The sequence below is a fragment of the Dermacentor andersoni genome, chromosome 7, assembly GCF_023375885.2.
Source record: "Dermacentor andersoni chromosome 7, qqDerAnde1_hic_scaffold, whole genome shotgun sequence".
Lineage (NCBI taxonomy): Eukaryota > Metazoa > Arthropoda > Arachnida > Ixodida > Ixodidae > Dermacentor > Dermacentor andersoni.
In genome coordinates this window covers 86,579,307-86,601,618 of record NC_092820.1, presented here as the reverse complement: position 1 = coordinate 86,601,618, position 22,312 = coordinate 86,579,307, and the positions used below count along the sequence as shown (strand labels likewise).

At 47.7% G+C, this 22,312-nt stretch overlaps 1 protein-coding gene across 4 annotated transcripts in view; it reads right to left on the bottom strand.

Moving 5' to 3' along the window:
• LOC126534142 (uncharacterized) overlaps positions 1–22,312 on the bottom strand; it is a 169,462-nt gene that overhangs the window by 70,077 nt on the left and 77,073 nt on the right. For 2 of the 4 annotated variants that reach the window (XR_008613232.1, XM_055072711.2), the window contains exons 6-8: positions 17,101–17,283; positions 11,757–11,838; positions 3,625–3,807 (exon numbers count right to left, since the gene is read on the bottom strand). Coding sequence is in view for 3 of the 4 variants with exons in the window: in XM_055072711.2 (XP_054928686.1) it covers positions 11,804–11,838; positions 17,101–17,283 (218 nt within the window). In the remaining variant the exon portion in view is untranslated. Of the gene's footprint in view, positions 1–3,624; positions 3,808–11,756; positions 11,839–17,100; positions 17,284–22,312 lie in introns of those variants that run through there. The other 2 variants (XM_055072712.2, XM_055072713.2) reach the window with 2 other exon arrangements.

The window sequence follows — 22,312 nt, the reverse complement described above, 5'->3', positions numbered from 1 at the left end:
GTGTTTTCGCGGCGACGCGAGATGGCTGACACACGATCTCCCTTGGATGGCCTTCGTTGCTGCTCGCTGGACGGATCCCCTTTCTCCGGTGCTGTGTTGTTCCGCGACTTTGAGCGCGCGCGCGGTGGAGCAACTCCGAGTGAAACAGTACAGCGCTCACTCCACGTTCCTTTGAACTGTGGCTGCCTGTTCTCTTAGAAGCACAACGGTGTGTTCTTTCCTCATCGTGCATGAGTGATACATTGCCATGTGCGGGGCCAGCCTCCTACAGTTGAGGCAGAAGATTACGCTACATATTGTTTTATGCGTTGCATATTGCAATCACTCAGTTCAGCCCTTGGGCGCGGTGGGCAGCCACCATTGACCTTTAGCGCACCCACGTGACGTGACGTCATGACAGCCTGAGGAAAAGCTGGGCCCCAACTCGCGCGGTCGCGCGCGGCCGCAGCCACCACCTGACTCCCGCTCCTCTCGCTAGGGGCGCTGCACCGGCGCGTGACGTCACGGTGGAAAAGCTGGGCCCCAACTTGCGCGGTCGCGCGCGGCCGCAGCCACCACCTGACTCCCGCTCCTCCCAACTCCCAAACATGCAACGCATTCTTGGCTTAACCAAGCTAAGCCTGGCCATATTTTTTTTCACTCCACTCGACATTATGCGAGAGTAAAACAACGCTGTGAAGAGTAAATCGGCTGCTTCACTCCTGCGATACCCTTCGTAGTTTTTAAAGTGTAGAGCACCGCCGTTATAGCTTCGGACGTCCGCGCAGCGCTTCCCACTCACTAACTTAACGCGCCGACGTGAAAGAGCGCGCGTCACCCTAGCCGCCGTTCGGGCTACTTGCGTGACGTTGCCTAAAATCGAGCACCCGTGGACGCCGGCAACCTGCCCTAATATGGAAGATCAGGTGAATATAAGCAGAACAACAATCAAAACGGGTCTTCGTTCCATTTCAGTGCCACGGTTTGATGCCCTGCGACTGCCCGCTACTAGTGTTCGTCTATATGCTCCCACAGGGAGCATATACAGGGACACTACCCGCTACTGCACCACAGCGCCATGTGCTGGACAACTGGTGATGCGATGTGGCCTTCGTCGCGATCGTCACTAGTAGAGCAACCTAACGCTGAACTAGAAATTTATCCAGCGTGATGACGCCCTGCGTGAGAGGAAGGAAAGAAGGAAGGGAGGAGGGAGGGAAATCAACTTTATTCATGTTCCTGCAGGCCACGAGAGCTTTGAGCTCTCATGGACTGAGCGTCTCCCGCGACGGAACCGGGAGGTTGAGTTTCCTGGCGGCGTCGTGGACCTGCTGGACGGCCCAGAGTTGGGGAGCGAGTTCGTCACTCCGGATTGCTTCTTCAAATTTGTGCTTGTCCGGTTCGGAGTTTATGTGAGCTTGCGAGCACGGCCAGAGTAAATGGCAGACGTTAAGGGTCCTCCCACGGGACATCCGCGCCAAGATCATGGTCCGGCCTATACCCAGGAACGTACACCCCGAAAAAACAGGGGCAGACGACAAGCGAGAGGACCATTCCTCCTTAACCAAGCCTTGGCGAAAACCGAACGCTGAATTTTTGTGGACGCGGTGGCATACGCGGGAAACAAAGCTTTCGCCGTGACGGTTGTGGATGGCCGCGGATTCACAAGACATGCAGTCACGGTAATTGCAAGGAAACCTGGACAGACCGAACAGGTTTCCATTGCTGCTGCGCTCACTGACGAAAATCTCTCACATCTACAGTGACTTCATAGCCACTATCAGAGCTTTCCAAAAGGGCACGGTCTGCGCAAAGGCTCTCAGAATTGTCACAAGGAAAGAAATTAAGAACCACGTAATATACTGGTTCCCGACACACTTAGGACCAAAGATCGGCGACGTCACCAAGCTTAACGAGGCGGCTCACGAGGCTGCGCGCGCTCTTACAAGCCACGCGGCTTCACCCCACCACTCGGAGAACTAGGACGGCCCACTACATACAATGAAATCACTAAACACTACTACCTAGAATGGAGAGAGTACAACACGCCACACCGCACGCTCACTCGAGCTCAAGCGGTTATATTCAGAATGCTGCAGACACAGACCCAACGCAAAACAGGCTACACCACTACATGCCTGAACTCTACGACAAGTCTTATTCCACCGATTGCAATACATCCCTTAAAGTAAGGGCGAAGTCTGGCATCATTCGGGGCTCTCTCGTCGTCAGCGCGCGGAGCGAGATAGCAGCGCCTCGATGTGATCCCGCAGCCGCTCCGGGCAGCTAAGCTGTGGTCCGTTTACTTTTTTCGCCGACAGTACTTGTTTGCCATAAGCGCAGTGAGACTGTCTGAGCCCCGTTCAGCTTGGAATGTAGCAATGCTGCCAGGTAACATAATTATTGTCCTTGAGGTGCATTTTTCGAAGTGGCCGACATTGCTAGCATAAGTAATCGAATCACGTATTGAGCTAAATTAAATATATTCACTAATTAGCTTCCTAATAAGTTACCTTACGGCACATATTCCCATTTACTAATTGCAGCAGGCGAGCTTGAAAGACGTATCCACTTGAATAAATTTCGAGGTTCATAGCAGTTTTGAGATAATATTTTCCAATGTGTAAAACGAAGTACATGGATGTTCCAGTTACCCTTGCGCTTCAATGCATTAAAGAGCGTTTTCCTAAACAATGAAGTGGAGCAACAGTTTCTTTTTACAGTGAGTTTGATGACTTTCATTTCAGAAGTGTCTTCTATCGGTAAATTATTTACAAGTGGATACGCCTTGCCAACTAATTAGTTTCAATTCTTAAATTGCCATATTGCTTCTTTTCGGTGACCTGTTCGGCGGCTCTCCGCTTGTTGTGAAATTGTTCATCGGCCGTGTGCTTCGGTTCCCGTTCGCGTTGCCTGGCGAAGCGTTGCTCCCGGTCACGCATATCTCACCCGCCTTTAACGTCCAATCCTGCTTCGCCGCTTCGGCACACTTCGCATAGCTCTGTCGTCGGCGCATTCGCACTGCTACGCTTTACTACCACTTGATACTTGGGAGCGTCCCCTATTGTACTTGGAAGTAGAAGCCTAGGCACTGCATAGCGCTCCTGGCGCAGCCGAGCTCGGTCCATTTTCGGAGCACAGACCCGTACTCGTGAGTGCTGCAAGAAGGTAACCAACCAGTAGTGGCGTGGGATCTGGCGCATGGAGGTGCGTGTGCCTAGGTCACAAACACTGCGACGCCGGACGGCCTCGCATTGGACCTTAACTCTGACGCGTGCTGCTGGCTCGAGTCCCAGTCGTTCGATGAACGCATCGAAAGAAATTAATATAATCCAGCCGCATCCAAAAATGGGACATACCGTGCCTGAAACGTGACGCCTCGAGCGATGAAGACGGAAGCACCAAAAATTTCGCCCTTAATGTCACGACAGCTCGCGAATGTGAAAACATTGGTTGCTTCAATACTGTCGTGCAACTAGAAGTTTGTGAGAACATTTCAATATGTCCTGGCGTGCCACCCTATATTTCCTCATGTGTGCCTTCTGTAGGTTTTTGTTTCAATTTACAAAGGTGTGAATTATCAAATAGAAACAGGTGCCTCAAAGTGCTGTTGTCATAACCGCATTCATACATGAACACCATATGTGAAAGCTTTCATTTCAGACAACAGGAAAAGTCTCGGCCTGGCCTTTATTTTGTCATACACAACTGTCAAAATTTATTAGGAGCTTCTTGAGACTCACATATGGGCTACGTAATAGACTGCATGGTGAATTTTGTGCGTGCAAAACGAAAATTGGTCGAAAATTGTTCCTGAGAAGTCAATAGCTGAAAGTGAAAGCAATAATTGTCTCAGTTGTATCATTGGCGCCAATGTTGCTTAAAGTACAGGAATAAAAGCACTCTTTCATTAGTAGCTTGGCGCAATATTTATCATTGTTTTGGAGGAGCATGGATAGTAAAAAAAAAATTCATTTATGATGATAGAACTAAATTTTGCAATTGCTTGAAAACTCTTGGTCGACATGCAACAACATGCATTTCATAAGCTCAGAGCGAAGCCTTAATTGCCATAAGAATTCCAATATGCAATATTTCGCGCACGCTATATTCTTTATTAGGATTGCTATAAGCTGCAGAATCCTCAGTCAACCTCAGTTCAGTGATTACACGCTCTAAACTGATTCATGCGACAAAGTATTTGTGACATTTGGACTTAATAGTGGCACGCACTCTTAAAAGCGTGCGCATAAGTGCATGTTTATATTATGTCTCACTTGTGTTTAAAACTTTCCCCTTATTTATATTTCAATGCTTGAACCTCCTATTATAATTGCTAAAGTAAGTAAAGGGGCCTTCGGACTACTGATGAAGTGCGGAAACGAAATCGGTTAAAACTTTTTGCGATGTATTACTATTTGAAGACGCGCCTATCTACACTAATATAGGGCTTCCTTATTACCAAACTTATTACATCGTACCAATTTTCCATTCCGGTTCCTATGACACTACCTAAATACCGTGTAAGTATAATCATATTATTTTAGCGAGGGCCGCACTGTATGAGTGTCGCACTATATATGCTGAAAACCTTCTAAAACATATCTTTTCATTTATTCGATTGGTTGTGCGCCATGGTTTCTATATTCATGAAAGATTCGGGTACCTTCACACTCATTAAAGGATTTAAGCATGAAGTTCCTGCTCTAAGCATTGCAGGACCTTGTTTTGGTGCATGATTTGGCATTCTCGCTGCTTGCGCTATTACTATTGCGTTCCTATTTATTTCATAGAACTGTTCCGAGGACATTTCCTATTCTCTAAACGTTAGTGTGCTATTTGCAGACACCGATGTGCCATTCTTGCTGCATTGAACATGTTCGAGTAAAATCAGTTCGCATTTTGTCTCACGCTACGCTAACGGTCCGCACGGTCTAGCACTTGACACACCGCACGACCGCCGCGGGTTCGAGCACTCCGAGCCGCATTGCAGGCAGGGCACCGCGTCCGTGCCTGCTCCGGCCCGCTTCGCGTACCGACGCGTCCCTCCGGTCGCGCGCCCCGTCCGTCCCAGCTAGGGCCAGGCGGAAGGGAGGAAGGGAGACCCTAGGCGAAGCTTTCCTTAAAGAACAAATCACATTTATCAAGCTGGGGGTCAATACACACCCAAAGTTTCGCCAACACGTCCGAATCCAAATCTAGCTGCCACACAATACATGGCCAAATGGTCGCCGGTGGCCGCTAGCAGCGCACCTCGACAGAGCGAAGAAACAACCCAGGAAATAGGGACCACCCATCTTTCGGCCAAGGCCTGCCATCGCGCAACCCCACAGCAGAAGGAACGGAAACAGGAGGAAACACAAAAACACACGGGGTCACGATTGGACGGACGGCGCTGCCTCAGGAGATCGAGAAGACCGGACAATGCCCACACCCGCCGAGGCAGGGACCCACATGAGCCGAAGTAACCACCGGCCGGCGGCGGACAAAGGGACCGCCGCTGGCAGAGAGGAACACGTCCGCATCTTCCGACACCCCGACGTGTCTACTCGGGCCCCGTCCTGCGCGCGCGGACCCGGAACGCACGCAAGCAGGTCGTGAAACGCGCGAGATAGTCGGCCAATAGACAGTTTTAGTGTAGCATACGAAATTATAGCGTACGCTATACGCTATAGAATGCGTACACTAAGCAGCGCATGTTTTTTACAGTTTTAGTTGGCTTGCAAGATTTTCGGATCTTTAGCGACAGGTGGAGCTGAAACATCGAAAAGCATGGAGGTTGCTTTGGATTTTGTGGCAGATGTACGTGCATTTCGGGGCTCCATGACGGCGACGAAATCATAAGCTTTTGTGCATGCTTTGAGCTTTGCTTCTGTTTTTCATTTGCTGATTTTTTTGCCTTTAAATATTAATTGGGTGGCTTTCTTTTTTTTTTCTTTGTCTCTCGTATTTCTGGTGACCGGGTGTGTTTCGTGTACACTTGGTTTTGCAGGATGGTTAAAGCGTCCTTTCGCGCCGCGTGCTTGTACACGTGCAGCCGGGTGGGACGCAGTGTTTGTAGTCTTTAAATAATAGCTTGGAAGTGGCACAACTAATAGCTATTAGTGGTTTTACAGTGTGTGTTTTGGTAGAAAAGTGAGAGCGTGGCCGCGTGGTTGAGCGCGTGCGAGAGCGTGTCGTACCTTCGGTCTCCGCGGCATTGATGGCTTTTGAAACAGTGGTGATAGTTGCTTTGCAGCATCTTGAGGATTTGGATCCTGTGCGTATCGGTTTTTGCTAAAAGGCACGTGCTCTGCATTGATATAGTGGTATAGCATTTGCATCAGTAGTAGCGTTATATAATATTATATTATTTGCAAAAAGCCGTGGAATACATCACGAGAAAGCCGGGAAAGGAGGCAGTGCGAAGGGGGTCCCTCAGGGCAGATGAGGAGACGGATGAGAATGGAGAGGGCGTCGAAACAACCGGCACACAATGTGATGTGGATAATAGGCTGCAGAAAATGGAGGCTTTCAAGGAAGAGCTTGCCAAACAGGTACAAAAGTTCAAAAATGAGCTGAACAGGGAGCGCGATGCACAAAAGGGAGTTGAAAAGAGGCCTAATGCAGCCGAGGAAAAGCAGAACAGGGCCGCCATTGTGAACGAGAATGGGCGTGACAATATAAAGCAGACCCCCAACGCGACAGGAGAGGGATTGTCAGGAAAGTACGTGGAATGCGTGCATCGTGATGAAGAGTTAGCTGGAAAGAGCGGCACCTACCTTGAGTCCGCCACGCGGAAAAAGCAGGAGCTCAGGGGACAATGCCCCTTGTCGAGTCCGAATCACGCGGAAAAGGACAAAGGGAAGCAGGGAGAGATAGGAGAGAGTGAAAGGGTGACTGTCGCTGGCGACTCAAACCTTGCTGGGTGGTCAAAAGCAATTGTGGAGAGGGTGAAAGGTTATAAAAGAGTGGCGACAGGGACATTTCCAGTGCGGACACTGGGTTCTGTCATGGAGCAGGCAAAAGAAAAGCTCGCGGAAAATGCCCACGTGCGCTACCTTGTCATAGTAGCAGATGGGCTAAATGACGTCCTAAACAGGAAAGGGACAGGAATTGGCCAGCGCTTGGCGCAGGGGGTGGATGACTTGCGCGAGTTATCCCCTCAGATGCAGAACGTGGTGAGCACGGTACCGCAGGTGCCTGTGCGTGACAGTCGCGTACAAAGAGCTGTAGTGGCTGCTACTGAGGCGATATGGAAAAAAAACCAAAATAAAGGCTTTGAGGTTGTCGAAGTAAAGAGGGAAGTGAGAAGGTGTGGTGGTTATTAACGTGACGGGATCCACTTCAATTACAGGCTAGCACGAGAACTGGGGTTGCGACTGGGTGGTCGCGTTGTTGCTTTTTAGGGGGCCCGCGGGCGCTCAGGAGGCCAGAGTAGATAGTAATGAAGAAGATCCCCTAGAGGAACCTTGGAAGAGCATCACCGTCGATAACAGAAAAAGGAGGAAAGCAAGAAAGAAGCTCGCCATGCAATAAGCTACATAAACATGGGCGGCAGAAGAAAGGAAAAGTGGGAAGATATTTAGGAGTAGTTAAAAGCGAACAAATAGGGGTGTATGCGGTTACAGAAACGCACCTTAGAGACTCAGAAGAGCCTCCAGTTATTGAAAATCATGTTTGGGAAGGGTGCAGCAGACCTAAGTCGGAAAGAAACGGAGGGGGAGTCGGAATGCTCATCCATCAGGGAGCCAAATGGAAAACAGTAAATTCACAATGCCAAGAGCATCTATGGTTATCAGGTAGAATGGGTGGGAAAAAACGTGGCTGGGCGTTACGCATTTGAGAACCGAAAATAATTGCACAGAGAAGAATAAGCGCTCATATTAAGGGTTTCGGGAATGGTGCTGAAATTGTCCTATTAGGTGACATGAATGCCCACATACAGGACTTAGATGGCTATACCGACAACAGCGGGAAGTCAATGCTAGACGTTTGTGAGCAACATAACCTGGTTATCGTAAATACAGGGCCTTCAGTGTGAAGGGCAGATCACGTGGGAATTGGGAAACCGGCAATCGACCATTTAACACTCTCTGATGACAGAAGGAGTTCATGATAAGTTTAGAGAAAGAGTCATCGATGAGGGAGGGTTTAGCAGCATAGGCAGTGACCGTGAACGCATCATTTTGGAAATGGGATATGTAGTTGGGAAAGAGAGCAAGGAGTGCAAGATGGCCAGTCCAAATTTTAACGCTGAGCAAATAGCAAATATAGTCACTAGAGTCCAGGAAGAACTTGGCAAATGGCCACGTAATGAGAGGGAATATGGTGAGCTTCTAAGTGTATTAATGACAGAAATACGTAATCAGAAACAAGATGTTCGTTGCTAAAGAAAAAATTAAACCGAAAAGCTGGTGGAACAGGGAGATACGAGAAGCGATCGCCGAACGACAGAAAGCATCTCGAGAGCACAGGCAGGCATAGAACGCGAAGTTGCCGCAGGATGAAGTAACCAGCAAAAGGGATATATACCGGGAGAAAAAGTCTATGGCTCAAATACTGCTGCAAGCAAAATTAAAAGGTGAAAGTTATGGTTGGCTGTCAGAAATACATGAGAAAAAGAAGGCCGCACGAAGAATATTTGGGAACCACATAAGGTAATTAGGCAGGAAGTCAACAACAATACAACAATGTATCCTAGACGAAGATGAAAACAGACTGGAAGGAGAAGTGGCAAGAAATTACATCCGAAAAGTAACAGCCCCATCTTTCCAAGGCAATGACGAGGTTGTATTTGAAGAAAAAAAGAGAATCAAAGAGACCCAAGTGGAAATGAAGCTAGTGTTGACAAATTTCAACTGGAAGAATGCGGAAAAGAAAATTCCTAAGCGCACAGCCACAGGGCTAGACGAGGTTCCCGTTAGGCTGATGAATGAGCTTGGACGAAAAAGTAAACATGCTCTAGTGAAAGCAGTGGAAAAAAGTTTAAAAGATAGGCGAATACCAGACAGTTGGCGACAAAGTAGAATGAATTTATTTTATAAAGGTAAGGGGGAGAAACATAACATTCGCCCGTATAGACCATTGAACATTACATCGGTGATATACAGGCTAGCAATGCAAGCAATCAAATTAAAGCTTCAAGCATGGGCACAGAATAATGACATTTTGGGAGAGCTTCAGAATGACTTTAGATGAGGTAGGCGTTTGGATGATAACTTTTTTGTTCTTAATCAGTCTATAGATTTATCAAAAGTAGAAAACCGACCGTTGTATGTAGCATTTTTAGTCATTACTGGATATTATTACAACGTAGACCGCAACATTTTGTGGGATATTCTGGAAGGGGAAGGCTTCGGTGACGATTGTCTTCTGCCTTTGAAAGAGATTTACCTATAAAATACCGTTTGCATTGAATAGGATGGGATGAAGAGCGAGGAGAACGTTGATATCAACAAGGGACTGAGGCAGGGGTGCCCTTTATCCCCGCTGCTGTTTATGATGTACATGGTGAGGATCGAGAGAGCGCTAGAAGGAAGTAATATCGGGTTTATTCTCTCATAGAAATACGCGGGTACAGTAGTAGAGCAGCATCTCCCAGTTTTATTTTAATGCGGACGACACTGTGTTGCTAGCTAACAAGCAAAGTGATTTGCAACGTGTGGTTAATATCTGTGGGCAGGAAGGCAACAACTTAGGTTTGAAATTTAGTGTTAGAAAATCAGGTGCCATGGTACTCAATGAAAACAGTGAACAGACAGTACAGATACAGGGTCAGGAAATACGTCTGGTAAAAGAATATAAATATCTTGGTATATGGATAAACGAAGGTAATACAAACATGGAAACACAGGAAAAAACGATAATAGTGAAGGGGAAGAGAAATTCTGTCATAATGAAGCACAGAGCGCAATGGGGATACAATAGGTACAACGTCCTCCGAGGAATGCGGAAAGGTGTAATGGTAACCGGACTTACTTTTGGAAATGCGGTTTTTTGTTTAAATCAGGGATACAATGAGGACTCGACCGGAACCAAAGGTCAATGGGTCGCCTCCCATTGGGTGCTCAGTAGAAGACTACCAATGAAGCTGTGCAGGGTGATATGAGCTGGGCTAGTTTTGAAGTGAGGGAAACTCGCAGTAAAATTGAGTATGAAGAACGACTGAGGAATATAGAAGAAAGTTAATGGGCTGGGACAGTGTTCAAGTATCTGTACAGGAAAAACATTGATTCACAGTGGAGGAAAAGAACTAGGAAGCTTGCCAGCAAGCTTGCGGCTTGTAAGGTGGGAAGCACAGCAACAAAGAAGGTCAAGCGCAAAGTCATAGAGGCTGAAATAATTTCATGGGTGGCGGCAATGGAAAAGAAACCTGGCATGAGAAACTACTTAAGAGGAAAAAAATGAAATCAGGAAAGAAACCGTTTATGATAACTCAAAGGGAAGCTCATTACTTTTCGAAGCGAGATCGGGATGCCTTAGAACACGAACCTATAAAGCGAGATAGTAAAAGGAAGAAGAAGTGTGTGCTTGCTGTAGAAAAGCTAGGGAAACGATGGAGCATGTTTTATTCGAATGTGAAGACATCTACCCAGCGGTCGCTTTAGGCACCACTGGCCTCCTTGAAGCCCTTGGGTTCAGTGGGAGCAGTGGTAAAGTAAACATGTACTCAAAAGGCATTATTAAGAGGTGATCGGAGGATTGGTGAAAGAAAAGTATGGAAACAACAAAAGGCGGAGACGTACAAAAGCACTGTTCGCAATAGGGGATCAGAAAATTTGGCTGTGGTAGTTCATAGCGTTCTTTCCTTTCCTTTTTATTGTTTAAACTATGTAGGACGTTAGGCATTATAATAGAAAGAGCTTGTTGGCGAGACCCACCGCCCCGTTCCAAAGGTGCCGCTCTTAACATCCATTCCTCCATCCATCGAGAGGCGATCTCGAAAACCCCACAATGTTATTCATAATAATCTGTTGTCGAAGTGCCTGAGACTAAGCGAAAGCCGTTTACATTGTCATTTGCTATGAACGAAGTGCATTTTACAAAAGCAATGCCAAATTCAATTCGAAGTGGGCAGCCGGGACCGCCGCCATGTTTTACGCAAACTCCGCAAACAACGCAAAGACGCTAACGCTTAGACAAATAGCCTGCGTACGCTATACGATTTTGGTCGTTAAGCGTTCTCTGCATGCGCAGTGACGACCCGCTATTTTATAGCATACGCAAGAGCGAAACTGTCTAAAGGGTGAAGGGCGTTGACGTTCCCATGCCGAGGATGACTGCCGAGTGACAATGCTTTATGACCCACGGCCATGCCGTCCAGTCAGGGAGAAGAGGGACACGGATCCCCCCGGAAATGCAATGCAATGACTCAGTACAACCACCCCAGGCGCCTGGAACCCCGCAGCTTGAATTATTTAAAAGAAAAATAGTACGACGACGTTAGTCAAACAAGGCACCGTGCTTCCGGAGCCTCCTCCATTCTTCATATTGTCTCTGACCTATTTCTAAATTGTACCTTGTCGCCGTGAAAAACCACGAATCTCAACTCGAAATACAGCTTTAGAACCATCTGTTTTTCCAGCCGCTATTGTAACGGAGATGGTCTGATAAAGTTCTACCCACGTAAATTGTCATTCTTCTGTTGAAGTCGTTTTGCCTTATCGTATAGGTTTAAACAAAGAATTTTATCGTTCACTTGAAGCGACAGCTCTGGGAAGTGCAGTCAGCCCCTCCCCCGCCCCTTCTGGTTTATAATGATGTGATAACAAAACCAATCTGAAATTTGTACTTACAGAAATGTATTACTCCCTTGACATGTCTAATATATGATGGCACCTCGTCACTTTTTGTGTACTCTTTGAGCACACGCTTCAGCTGGGAAAATGCATTGAAGATTAGTCAGCTTCATTTGCATTTGCGAATTGGTTTTCAAAGCTAGTCCTAAATATTTAAACGAAATGAGCAGCCATTCAAACCCACTTTGTTTTAGGGTATATATTAGGCTATAGGGAAATATGAAACTTGTTATTGACAAATTAAGCAATCACTAAAACTCTCAGCGTCGCATACTAAGCTCATGTAATACGTTATCTAAGCGAATCACCTACCGTCCTTATTTACTATGGCCTTGCACGAGTCGCTAGACACCAGTAGTGCATGAAGCGAAAGCTTATGAAATTCACACGTCACGGGGCGTCAATGTGTGCTCCACTGAAGGACACCCAACATGCACCACATCTTACAGCTACCGAGTAAAATGTAACCTTTTTTCTGTCAATGGGAACTAGAATACTGAAAACCCCTGTTTGCTCTCTAGTTCACGCCACAGACTCGATGTCTGTTAAGGTTAAGCCTAACAATTTTTCCCCATCGCTTGTTGAGCTGTATGTGGTTTTGTCTGAACTATTTTTACAGCCACGCTGTATATGGCTCAAATCCGTGGTTTCGTGGCGTCTACGAGCAGAAATTCGCATCATCTGCAATGGCTCGAGCGTCGTCGCCTTCTTCGTTGGCGACCATCGGCACAACCGCTCGAGGGCGCTCGTGCCACTGCTGGCGCGTTCGTCGTCGTCTTCGTTCACAGCTGGCTCCGTTGTGCAAAAAACTATCATCAGCAATGAGTAGGCCGCGTGTTGTCAGGACTGCAGAAGAACCGCGAGTGTATGAAGAGCGACGGAAGCAAGTGTGATCGTCGACGGCGTGCACATGCTAATGCGGTGGTCGACGAGCGTGCCCAGGAAATGGCACGAAAGCGACCAGCGAGAACCAAAGAAGCATACCGTCAGTCAGAGAATGGCGCGAATCGCCTTCCCCCTCAATGCTTCAATGTGGATGAGTTACAGGGCACGGACGCCGGGTTTCAAAGGGGTTTTCTTGGTTATCATTTCGGTTATACCTGCAGCGTCTCTAATAGAGTATAGTTCGGTAGGCACATCACTATGATCGCTGACGTGAGGGTCCACGAGAAGCGGCAGCGTGCATTGAACGTGTTAACGCGGTGCTTCCCCTGCGAGTTTGTGTCGGACTTTCGTGTGTGTGGTGCGGGTAGAGAGGCTCTGCTAAAGGTTTTGGTTACACGTTCTTCGACGACAAACGGTTATGTGCGGGCGCGTGTACGGGCGCAGCTTCCAAAGCTTGCTGCCGATCGAATCAGCTTCGCAGGTGAACCACCTTCACTAAGCGGAATGGCTCATGCATTTTATTTGTTAATCGCAAAGTTTCTGCCCCTTAACTTAGTACCGGTCGAATGCAGCGATTCTGTAATTCCTATCGTAAGTGTTCCTACCAATTTTGATTCTTCTTTAGATTTGTTTCTCATGATCAGAGTACCCAAGCACAAACTACCATGCATAAAGTTATTTTCACCCAGATTCTAAAGCCGGATGGCGAATTACAAATTACGTTTATCTTGCAGCACAATTAAGCATTAAGTTTCTTTTCTGCAGTGCATTCTTAAATGATAATCTTACTGTTTGCTTGCTAAGGTGCTCAAGCATTGGTTGCAAACTATGGGCACATTCTTGAACATGAGAACGTAATCTGGAATCCGTTGGTTGCTTAGATATTCGCCATTGATTCTCGCTCCTAATGCTTCCCAGTCTAACAGCTCAAATATTTTTTTCTAAGCGTGCCCTGAAAACATTAAATGGAATGTTTCACTGAGGCTGTCGCCTTTGATGATCAGCATTACAATGCTTTTCATTTGGGGTATCAAGGTAATTGTGAAATTATTAGAGATGTTTTCAAATATTTACATACTTTCCACAATTGATTGTATCAGTACTCATTCGCATGACTCTCCGTATTCTATCAAAGCCATATAAAAAGTTGGTTGTACTCCACAGAGTTCTCAAGCACCCGGTTGATTCTAATCATCTGATTTATATTCGAGTGCCCGTTGCTAAATAAACCTGTTCTGTGGGTTGGCTTAAACCAAGGTTTGCCTTTATTTTATTCAACATTACCATTGTTAATAGTTGACATGTTAATGAAAGCAAGTTATTTTGGTTCTAATGCAGTTTTTCTTTAAAATGTCTCTCCTTATCTTTTAGCATACAGTTGGAAATTTGCTACCCTCTCGTACACTCGGAATCGTGAGACATTGCTTACAAAGGGGCCCGCCCTTTCAAGCATAGTATGCACCCATTCTTCAATAAATCATCTGTTATTCCTCCTTCGCATGCCGCTTTTGCTCACCACTTCTGTCGCAAAACCCTACACATAGATAGACATGAAGACTCTCCATCGTGTTCGTCACTGCTTCCCATAAAGGTTGCGAGGTTGCTCTGGTTAGAGTGTTCTTAAGTACAGAATTCCTCGGCTGCTTTTAGTAAATCATCAACATTGCTTATGACATTGCCGCGAGTATCTCTTCCTGCATACAAATTAACATTTACTAAGCCAAATTTATTTCTAGTTAATTTCATGCCACCCTGCGGTTCCTTTCTCATGCTTTCATAATATTCTCATTGTTATGATATCGGATATCGCTTACATGCTCCTTGTTTACCTTATTGAGTCAATTCTATCCGAACTCATGCTTTGTCGATGCTTTATTGGAACAATTGTTACTTCGAAGAGCCTACCTTCTTGTTGACTTGGGTCGTTATTTCCCACACCAATTGCAACTTCTGATGTCAGTCTAGTTACGGTCTTATTCGTTATATTTAGTTTTCTTCCTGCTAAGCAGCTTTTTTGTTTGCACGCACTAGGCAGAATTGATTTCTTTTCACCCGATCGCGTCCAGGTTGGCCTTCTTCTCCTTGACTAATTGCCGTTGCTGGCGCTCTAAGCACCCTCGGCAGAGCACAGACCACGTGCTCGAGTGTTCCATTTTATGAAGGACCACCCTGTACACACGTGTCCCTCTTCAACGAACGTCATTCACACCGACATGGATGAATGTAGACACGAGACTGGGTAGGTACTGCTCTTTGACGAAACTCTATCATAGTGACTCGGAGTACTACATTTATGCCACTATGTCTGTGTTAGTCTCCAATGAACATCATTGTACCAACTTGTATTACTGGGTGCGTCCCACTATACGTGTGCGCTGCTATTGAGTAAACGGCTTTGGCGGTGACTTGGGCAAATATGTATGTCACACTAGGAATGCGCCTTTCAACAATTACCAAAAGATGCCTTCAATATTACGATTCTAAGCTGAATGCAGCCCGCTTCTCAAGGGATCCTCAAGGACAGCAACTCGACGCATTAGCCGGCTGCGTCATAATTGTACTTGGTATGTGCAATTGTTTAATGATCGACTTTCACGCCACCGCTGTTGCGAGCCGCGTTCTGATTGAATTTGTGGAGAAGTCTCCTGCATAACACCTAGATTATGCTGTACACTTTTATATCTAAAGTCTAAGCTCATAAGCCTTTTCTATATTATCTTTGGTTAGGAAACCAGAACTCAGCCGTGCTGCCATTGATTGCTATATAATGGAGGAATTTTATATTGGTGCTGCTTCGTGTTTAGGCAGAATATCACTTAACAGCTGGGATGATGGTGGTGTGTACGTACATGCGGCTCTTGAATAAACATTCCGCCAGCTTGCGTTGCTGAATATGTACCACTGAGTGTGTGGCAGCGCGAGAGAACAACTCTCAGCGTTCGAAGGCACTGGAGCTCCGCGCCTCTCGTCTTGGAAGCCACGCGCAGACATCGCGGCAGTGCGACTTGATGACGCAGCATGTCGAAAATGAGCACACAAGAGGAGCCTTGTGCATTGCTCGGCTTTCTCACGCACCGCATGCCATGAATTTTGGAGGCCACCAGCAGACTTCGCGGTGGCGGCGCTAGATGGCGCCGAGCATTCTTACGGAAGCACTAAAGAGCAATCCTGCTGCAGTGCACTCCTATAACATACTTTGTTTCGACGGCGGCGATTAGTTCTGTCCTTATATTGATTCAATTCTAAAGCATTACGTTGCCAGTCTTTGTGCGATGGGCTCTACCGCAATGTTTTTGTTAATTTCGGACTTTCGGAGAATTCTTCTACACAGTGCTTAGATTATGCTATAAAGTTCTATCTCTAAGGTCTCAGTCCATAAGCCTAGAACCTTTCCTATATTCTCTTTGTTTAGAGAACGGGAACTCAGCCGTGCTGGAACTGATTGCTATTGAAATGAGCAATTGCATATTGATTGTGCTTCGCGTTTAGGGAGATTCTCACTTAACACCTATGACGACGGCGGTGTGTGCAGGTTTCATGGACACTTCACGCATTCTAACCACAGAAGTCAGAACGCAATATGAAGCTTTGTGGGATGCCACTTTGTGGAAGAATTTGTTCTTATGGGTTCACCATATCTATAAAGACTTCGTTATTCTTTGTCCCAATTAGTTTTCTTACGCTGACTGCTACGTTTATGTAGACATGTAGAGTGCATCAATGTTGTCCGCAATGTCCTTATGAAATAGAATTCTTGCACCATATTCTCTCTTATCTTGAAGACCTCAGAAACAGGAGACATAGCCATTACTCACCTCTGCATATGTCTTACCACTTCTCGTAACCTCACCTTTGGCAATAATATTTTAGGCAATACCTGATAATTCTTCAGTGAGTCGTGCTCAGCTCGTGAAACTTGAAAGGGTTTGCGTTTTGAACGTTCAGATTACAGCGGTGGCCAGCGCAGATCTACAGATCTTAAACAACATCGGCCAGCTTCGCAGGTCTGACGGTCGCCTTGGTCAGATGCTATTGAAATGCTGGTTTGAAGGACCAGGGATATGTTCACAAATTATGACGGAGTTCGCGAAATACTGCAGCAGAAATGTTGATTCCTGTTTTATTGACTAAGTGTTTTGTTTATGGTTCCTGGACCCTGCTAATTTGGCTCCGCCTGGTCTAGCTTAGTCTCATTGAATCTCGGCTGTTTTCTTTTTGCTGCCCAGTTTGAGGCGCAACTGCACGCTTGTAATTGCAGCCGCCTGGACGAGCATTTGAACATATTATCTTCAGCATAAAAACACTCTGCACCACGCCAAATTAGGTGGACGCGGTGATGCTTGCGTATTACACATGGTCATGCATCATCGTAGGGAATTTCTAGGTACTATTTGAGTGAGCAATAGTGCAACTGTACCCAGTATTCTGCATGCGTTTCACACAACCGTATACTCACCTTTGCATGCTTCTTTACATTCAGCGCAAGATCTAAATCTGTTTCTGTTTCCACCGCACTTGCTGTAAATAAATGGAGAGCACGCTCCCAAGTCCCTGTCGTAGAACCACAGATGCGCCGGGTTCCATGTCCGGCAGTGTCCGGGATCATGTGGCAAAAAGCAGAAATCTGGACGCCTGTCATCTGAAACGCATCATATATATATTGTAGCGAGAGGAAAAGCCAGCTAGTCAGTTCTAAGCAAACGGCCGTTGACAATTCGTTTCTGCAGCAGCTACCACACACACTTCTTCTTCCTCGACCTCTAGCGTAACTTGTGCGTGCCATTACCCCTCCTTCAAAAAAAAAGATAAAGTTGGGGAGATGTTAAATACCACAAGAAGAAAATAAAAGAAGTTAGAAAGACAACGGACGTGACGACAGGGGCCGCATCTCAAAGTTTGTGGATGAGAGTCAGCGCGAATGGTAGAGCTTCATCCTGGTAACGCGAAAAATGTCAGAGGAACATGGTCTACGGGAGTGGTGCGAAGTGTAGGCTGAAATAACTTCGTAGTTGACAGGACTTAGACGACGCAAAACTATGTAGGGGCCAAAGTATCGGCGCAATAATTTTTCTGACCGGCCTCGTTGACGTATAGGGGTCCAAACCCATACAAGATCTCCCGGGTTTTATGTGACGTCTCGATGGCATATATTGTATCGACGAGCATCTTGACTTTGTCGGGATAGAATTCGTTGCCGCGCAAGGTGCCGCGCTGCTTCGGCACGCTGACCAAAGGCGTCTGTATCTGGTGCGGTAGGTTGAGACGAAGTTGGTAGGAGCATCACGTCGAGTATAGTGGTGACGTCGCGTCAGTACACCAGAAGAAAAGGAGGAAACCCGGTGGTTTCTTGTAGGACAGTGTTGTACGCGAATGTCACATACGAGAGCAGTTCGTCCCAATTTTTATGACCCGTGGCAACATACATGGAAAGCACATCCGCAATGTTTGTGTTGAGACGATCAGATAAACCGTTAGTCTTGGGGTGATACGCAGTTGCCGTACGATGCGTTGTTCCGCTCAGCTGCAGAATATCTCGGACCAACTGGGCAGTGAAGGCCGTACCACGGTCTGTGATGACGACAGCGGGAGCACCATGTCGAAGGACGATATTTTTGATAAAGAAGTTAGCCACATCTGAAGCAGTAGCTCGGTTAACGGCTTGTTTTTCGCAGTATCGCGTGAGGTAATCGGTGGCGACAACGATCCAGTGGTTATCAGCCGAAGACTTGGGAAATGGGCCGAGTAAATCCATCCCGACTTGTTCAAAAGGCGAACAAGGAGGTCGGACAGGCTGAAGCAGACCGGCTGGTTTCAGTGGTGGAACTTTGCGACGCTGGCAATCTCGACAACTTCTGACGTACTGCTTCACGGTTTTTGTGAGTTTTCGCCAATAGTAATTTTGCTTGATCCTCGCGAGAGTACGCGTGAAACCAAGATGCCCGCACGTTGGTTCGTCGTGGCATGCACGTAGAACGTCGTCGCGGAGAGTAGCGGGAACAACGAGCAGAAAAACGGTTGCCGTAGGGTGAAAGTCCCGCTTGTATAGGATGTCGCCACGTAGGCAGAAAGAGGACAAGTGACGCGCGAACTGCCGTGGGGGTTGTGGGCGGCTTCCTTCAAGGTATTCAATCAAGGGCTGGAGCTCGGAATCTTGGCGTTGCTGTTTAGCAAGGTTTAAACACGGAACAGTACAAAGACAACCAGAATCGTAGTCAGTATATACTGGTGCGGGTTCGACGGGGGCGCGGGAGAGACACTCGGCGTCAGTGTGTTTCTGCCCAGACTTATAGACGATGGTCACATCAAATTCCTGCAACCGAAGGCTCCATCTTGCGAGACGGCCTGAAGGATCGTTGAGATTCGCCAGCCAGCAGAGAGAGTGGTGGTCGCTGACGACACGGAAGGGGCGTCCGAACAGGTATGGGCGGCACTTCTGGATAGCCCATATGACTGCCAGACATTCTTTTTCAGTTGCTGAGTAGTTTTTTTCAGCAGCAGACAAGGTTCGGCTGGCATACGCAATAACGCGCTCAACACCAGCTTGAAACTGTACAAGTGTCGCTCCGAGACCAACGTTACTAGCATCAGTATGCACTTCTGTGTCAGCCTCGGTGTCAAAGTGACCAAGGATCGGTGGTCTCTGTAGACGTCGCTGAAGGTCGTGGAAGGCGTCGGATTGTGCCGGGCCCCAAACAAATGTGACGTCGTTCTTGATGAGTCGTTGCAAAGGTTCGGCAATTTCACAAAAATTGCGTACCAAACGGCGGTAATACGCACAAAGCCCTAAAAATCGGCGGACATCGTGTTTTGTCTTCGGTATCGGGAACAGAGCAACTGCCATGGCTTTGTCGGGGTCAGGGCGCACACCGGTGCTGCTGACAATGTGACCTAGAAATTTGAGCTCCTCGTAGCCAAAGTGATATTTTTCGGGCTTCAGGGAGAGGCCGGCGGCGCGGATATCTTGAAGAACCTCCTCAAGCCGCTGGATGTGTTGTTCAAACGTGGTGGAAAAAATAACTACATCGTCTAAGTAGACTAAACACAAGTTCCACTTGAGGTCAGATAAAACTGTGTCCTTCATGCGTTGAAATGTGGCCGGAGCGGAACACAATTCAAAAGGGAGGACCTTAAATTGATACAGACCTTCGGGTGTTTTAAAGGCAGTTTTGTGCTGGTCCCGTTCGTGAACTACAATTTGCCAGTACCCACTACGCCGATCCATTGAAGAGAAGTAACGGGCATGCCGCAGGCGATCCAAGGAGTCGTCAATTCGAGGAATCGGGTAAGCGTTTTTTCTCGTGATCTTGTTCAGTTTGCGAAAATCGACACAGAATTGTAGTGAACCGTCTTTCTTTTTAACTAATGCAACATGTGAAGCCCAAGGACTTGTCGATGGTTGAATGACATCATCGTCAAGCATTTGTTTAACTTGATGACAAATAGCATCCTGTTTTCTCTGCGACATGCGATACGCGTGTTGGCGAACGGGTTGGACGGTCGGTTCAGTGATGATTCTGTGTTTGATTAAAGCAGTCTTTTTGACCTTCGACGTGGTGGCGAAACAGTCGCTAAATGACGATAGCAGAGTGAGGAGCCTCTCTATCTCGTTTTGGTTTAGCTTTCGGTTGACGTTGATGTGACCGGTCAAGTCCACATCACTGGGTTCCGGAATCGAGATTGTCGTTACCGAAGCACAGGCGTTGGACTTGGCCACCGTTTCAAAGTAGGCCATGGTGGTATGCCTCGCAAAGTGCTTGTATTCGCCACTGAAGCTGGTAACTAGAATCGTGGTTGGCCTGCGTTGGAGCTCTACGAGACCTCGTACGACGCCGACTTCGCGATCCAGCAATATGGTGAGGTTACCTTCGGCGATGCCTATTCCTAGTTGTTGTTGGGGGCATTCAACGAGGACGAATATGCTACTTCGAGGCGGTAACGTCACGCAGTCATCGACCACGCGTAAAGCCGCGCGGTGATGTTCATCCTCCACACTCGAATCCGAAGAAGCATAGTTAGAAAAAGCGACGAACAAGTCACGAAGGTTACTGATCGCCCCATATTCCTGGAGAAAATCCATGCCCAGTATAACTAGCCGAGAACACTTGGGCAGCACAAGGAAAGACGCTACGAAAGTCGAAGTAGAAAGTGCAAGTCTGCTGGTGCATCGTCCAATGGGTGACACGAGGTGTCCTCCGGCCGTAATCAGATGTGGGCCGTCCCACACTGTCAGCACCTTGCGTCGCCGAGTGGCCAGTGAGGCACTCATAACCGAGTAGTCAGCTCCCGTATCGACAAGTGCATTATCGGATAACCGTCGATGGAAGCAGTAATAGCGGCAGAAGTTCTTTTTGTAGTTTCGAATGAAGGTGTCAGCGATACGTCGCGAGCGGATGGCGTCGGCGGAGGATATTTGACGGTTCGCATGGCAGCGGCCTCACCCCCGGAGGTCGCCGTTTTCAGGTTCCCCGGTGCGGGCTTCCACCGTTGACTCCAGCGGAATCAAAGGCGGGTCGAGCACAGTTTCGTGACGCGTACCGACGAGGTGAAGGCGACCGTGACTGTCTTCGCTGTGGGGCAGGAGGAAGCCGGTTACTTTCTAAGTATTGCTCGATTTCGTGCTGGCGTTCGCCATAGCGCGGGCAACGGGCGTCCGGATGGTATACCCGCCGACCAATCCGTCGGTACTGGCAGTCGCGATACATGTGACCAGCCTCCCCGCATTGATAGCACAACGGACTGTTGTCGGGGGCGCGCCATACTGTAGATTTGCGAGGACCAGGATGAAAGGGTGCTTGCGGATGCGTGCGGTGGATCGGACTTGGGGGGCGTCGAGAAATCCCAGCAGGCGGCTGCGAAAAACGGCCCGTCGACGGCGCCCAAGCCCGAAGAGCATCCGCGTAGGAGAACGTGGGAGGTTCCGGTCGTGTTGGTGGCGAGGGATGAACCACTTTGCCGATTTCTTCCCGAATGACATCCGTAAGAACCGCGGCACTGGGAGGTGCCGGATCCGATATAGGACTTCTGCAGTTCGTCTCGAACAATTTGTCGTATTAGCTCGCTAAGGGACTTCCTGTCATCATTTTCAGGTACGAGAGAGCATGCAGCAGTCATGGTAGTCTGGCGTTCATACCGCGAGAGCCGCTGCCGAAGCATACGTTCCATGACTGTTGCCTCACGAACGAACTGAGACACTTGTAAGAGGATTGCGCACGAGGCCCGCGAAAAGCTGTTCATTTACGCCTCGCATTAACAGACACACCTTCTTGTCTTCTGGCATTACTGGATCGGCCCGACGGAACAATCGCGTCATGTCTTCGATGAACATGGCGACGGGTTCGTTTGGCATTTGGAACCCCGAGGACAGTGCCTGTTCGGCTCTTTCTTTCCTTTCGGGAGCGCTGAAGGCTTCGCAAAGCAGTCGGTAATACTCCTGCCAGCTGGTAAATGAGGCTTCATGGTTCTCGTACCATACTCTCGCCGCGTCTAAAAGGGAAAAGTAGACGTTCTTCAACTTACGGCGATCGTCCCAGTCGCTAAAGGCGGCGACCCGATCGAAATGGTCCAACCAGTCTTCAACGTCCTCAAAGGCGTCGCCATCGAGCGGGTCAGGCATGCGAGGCGCGTTGAGAATGCATGGTACGGTAGCATTTGGGATCCCCTCGGTTTGG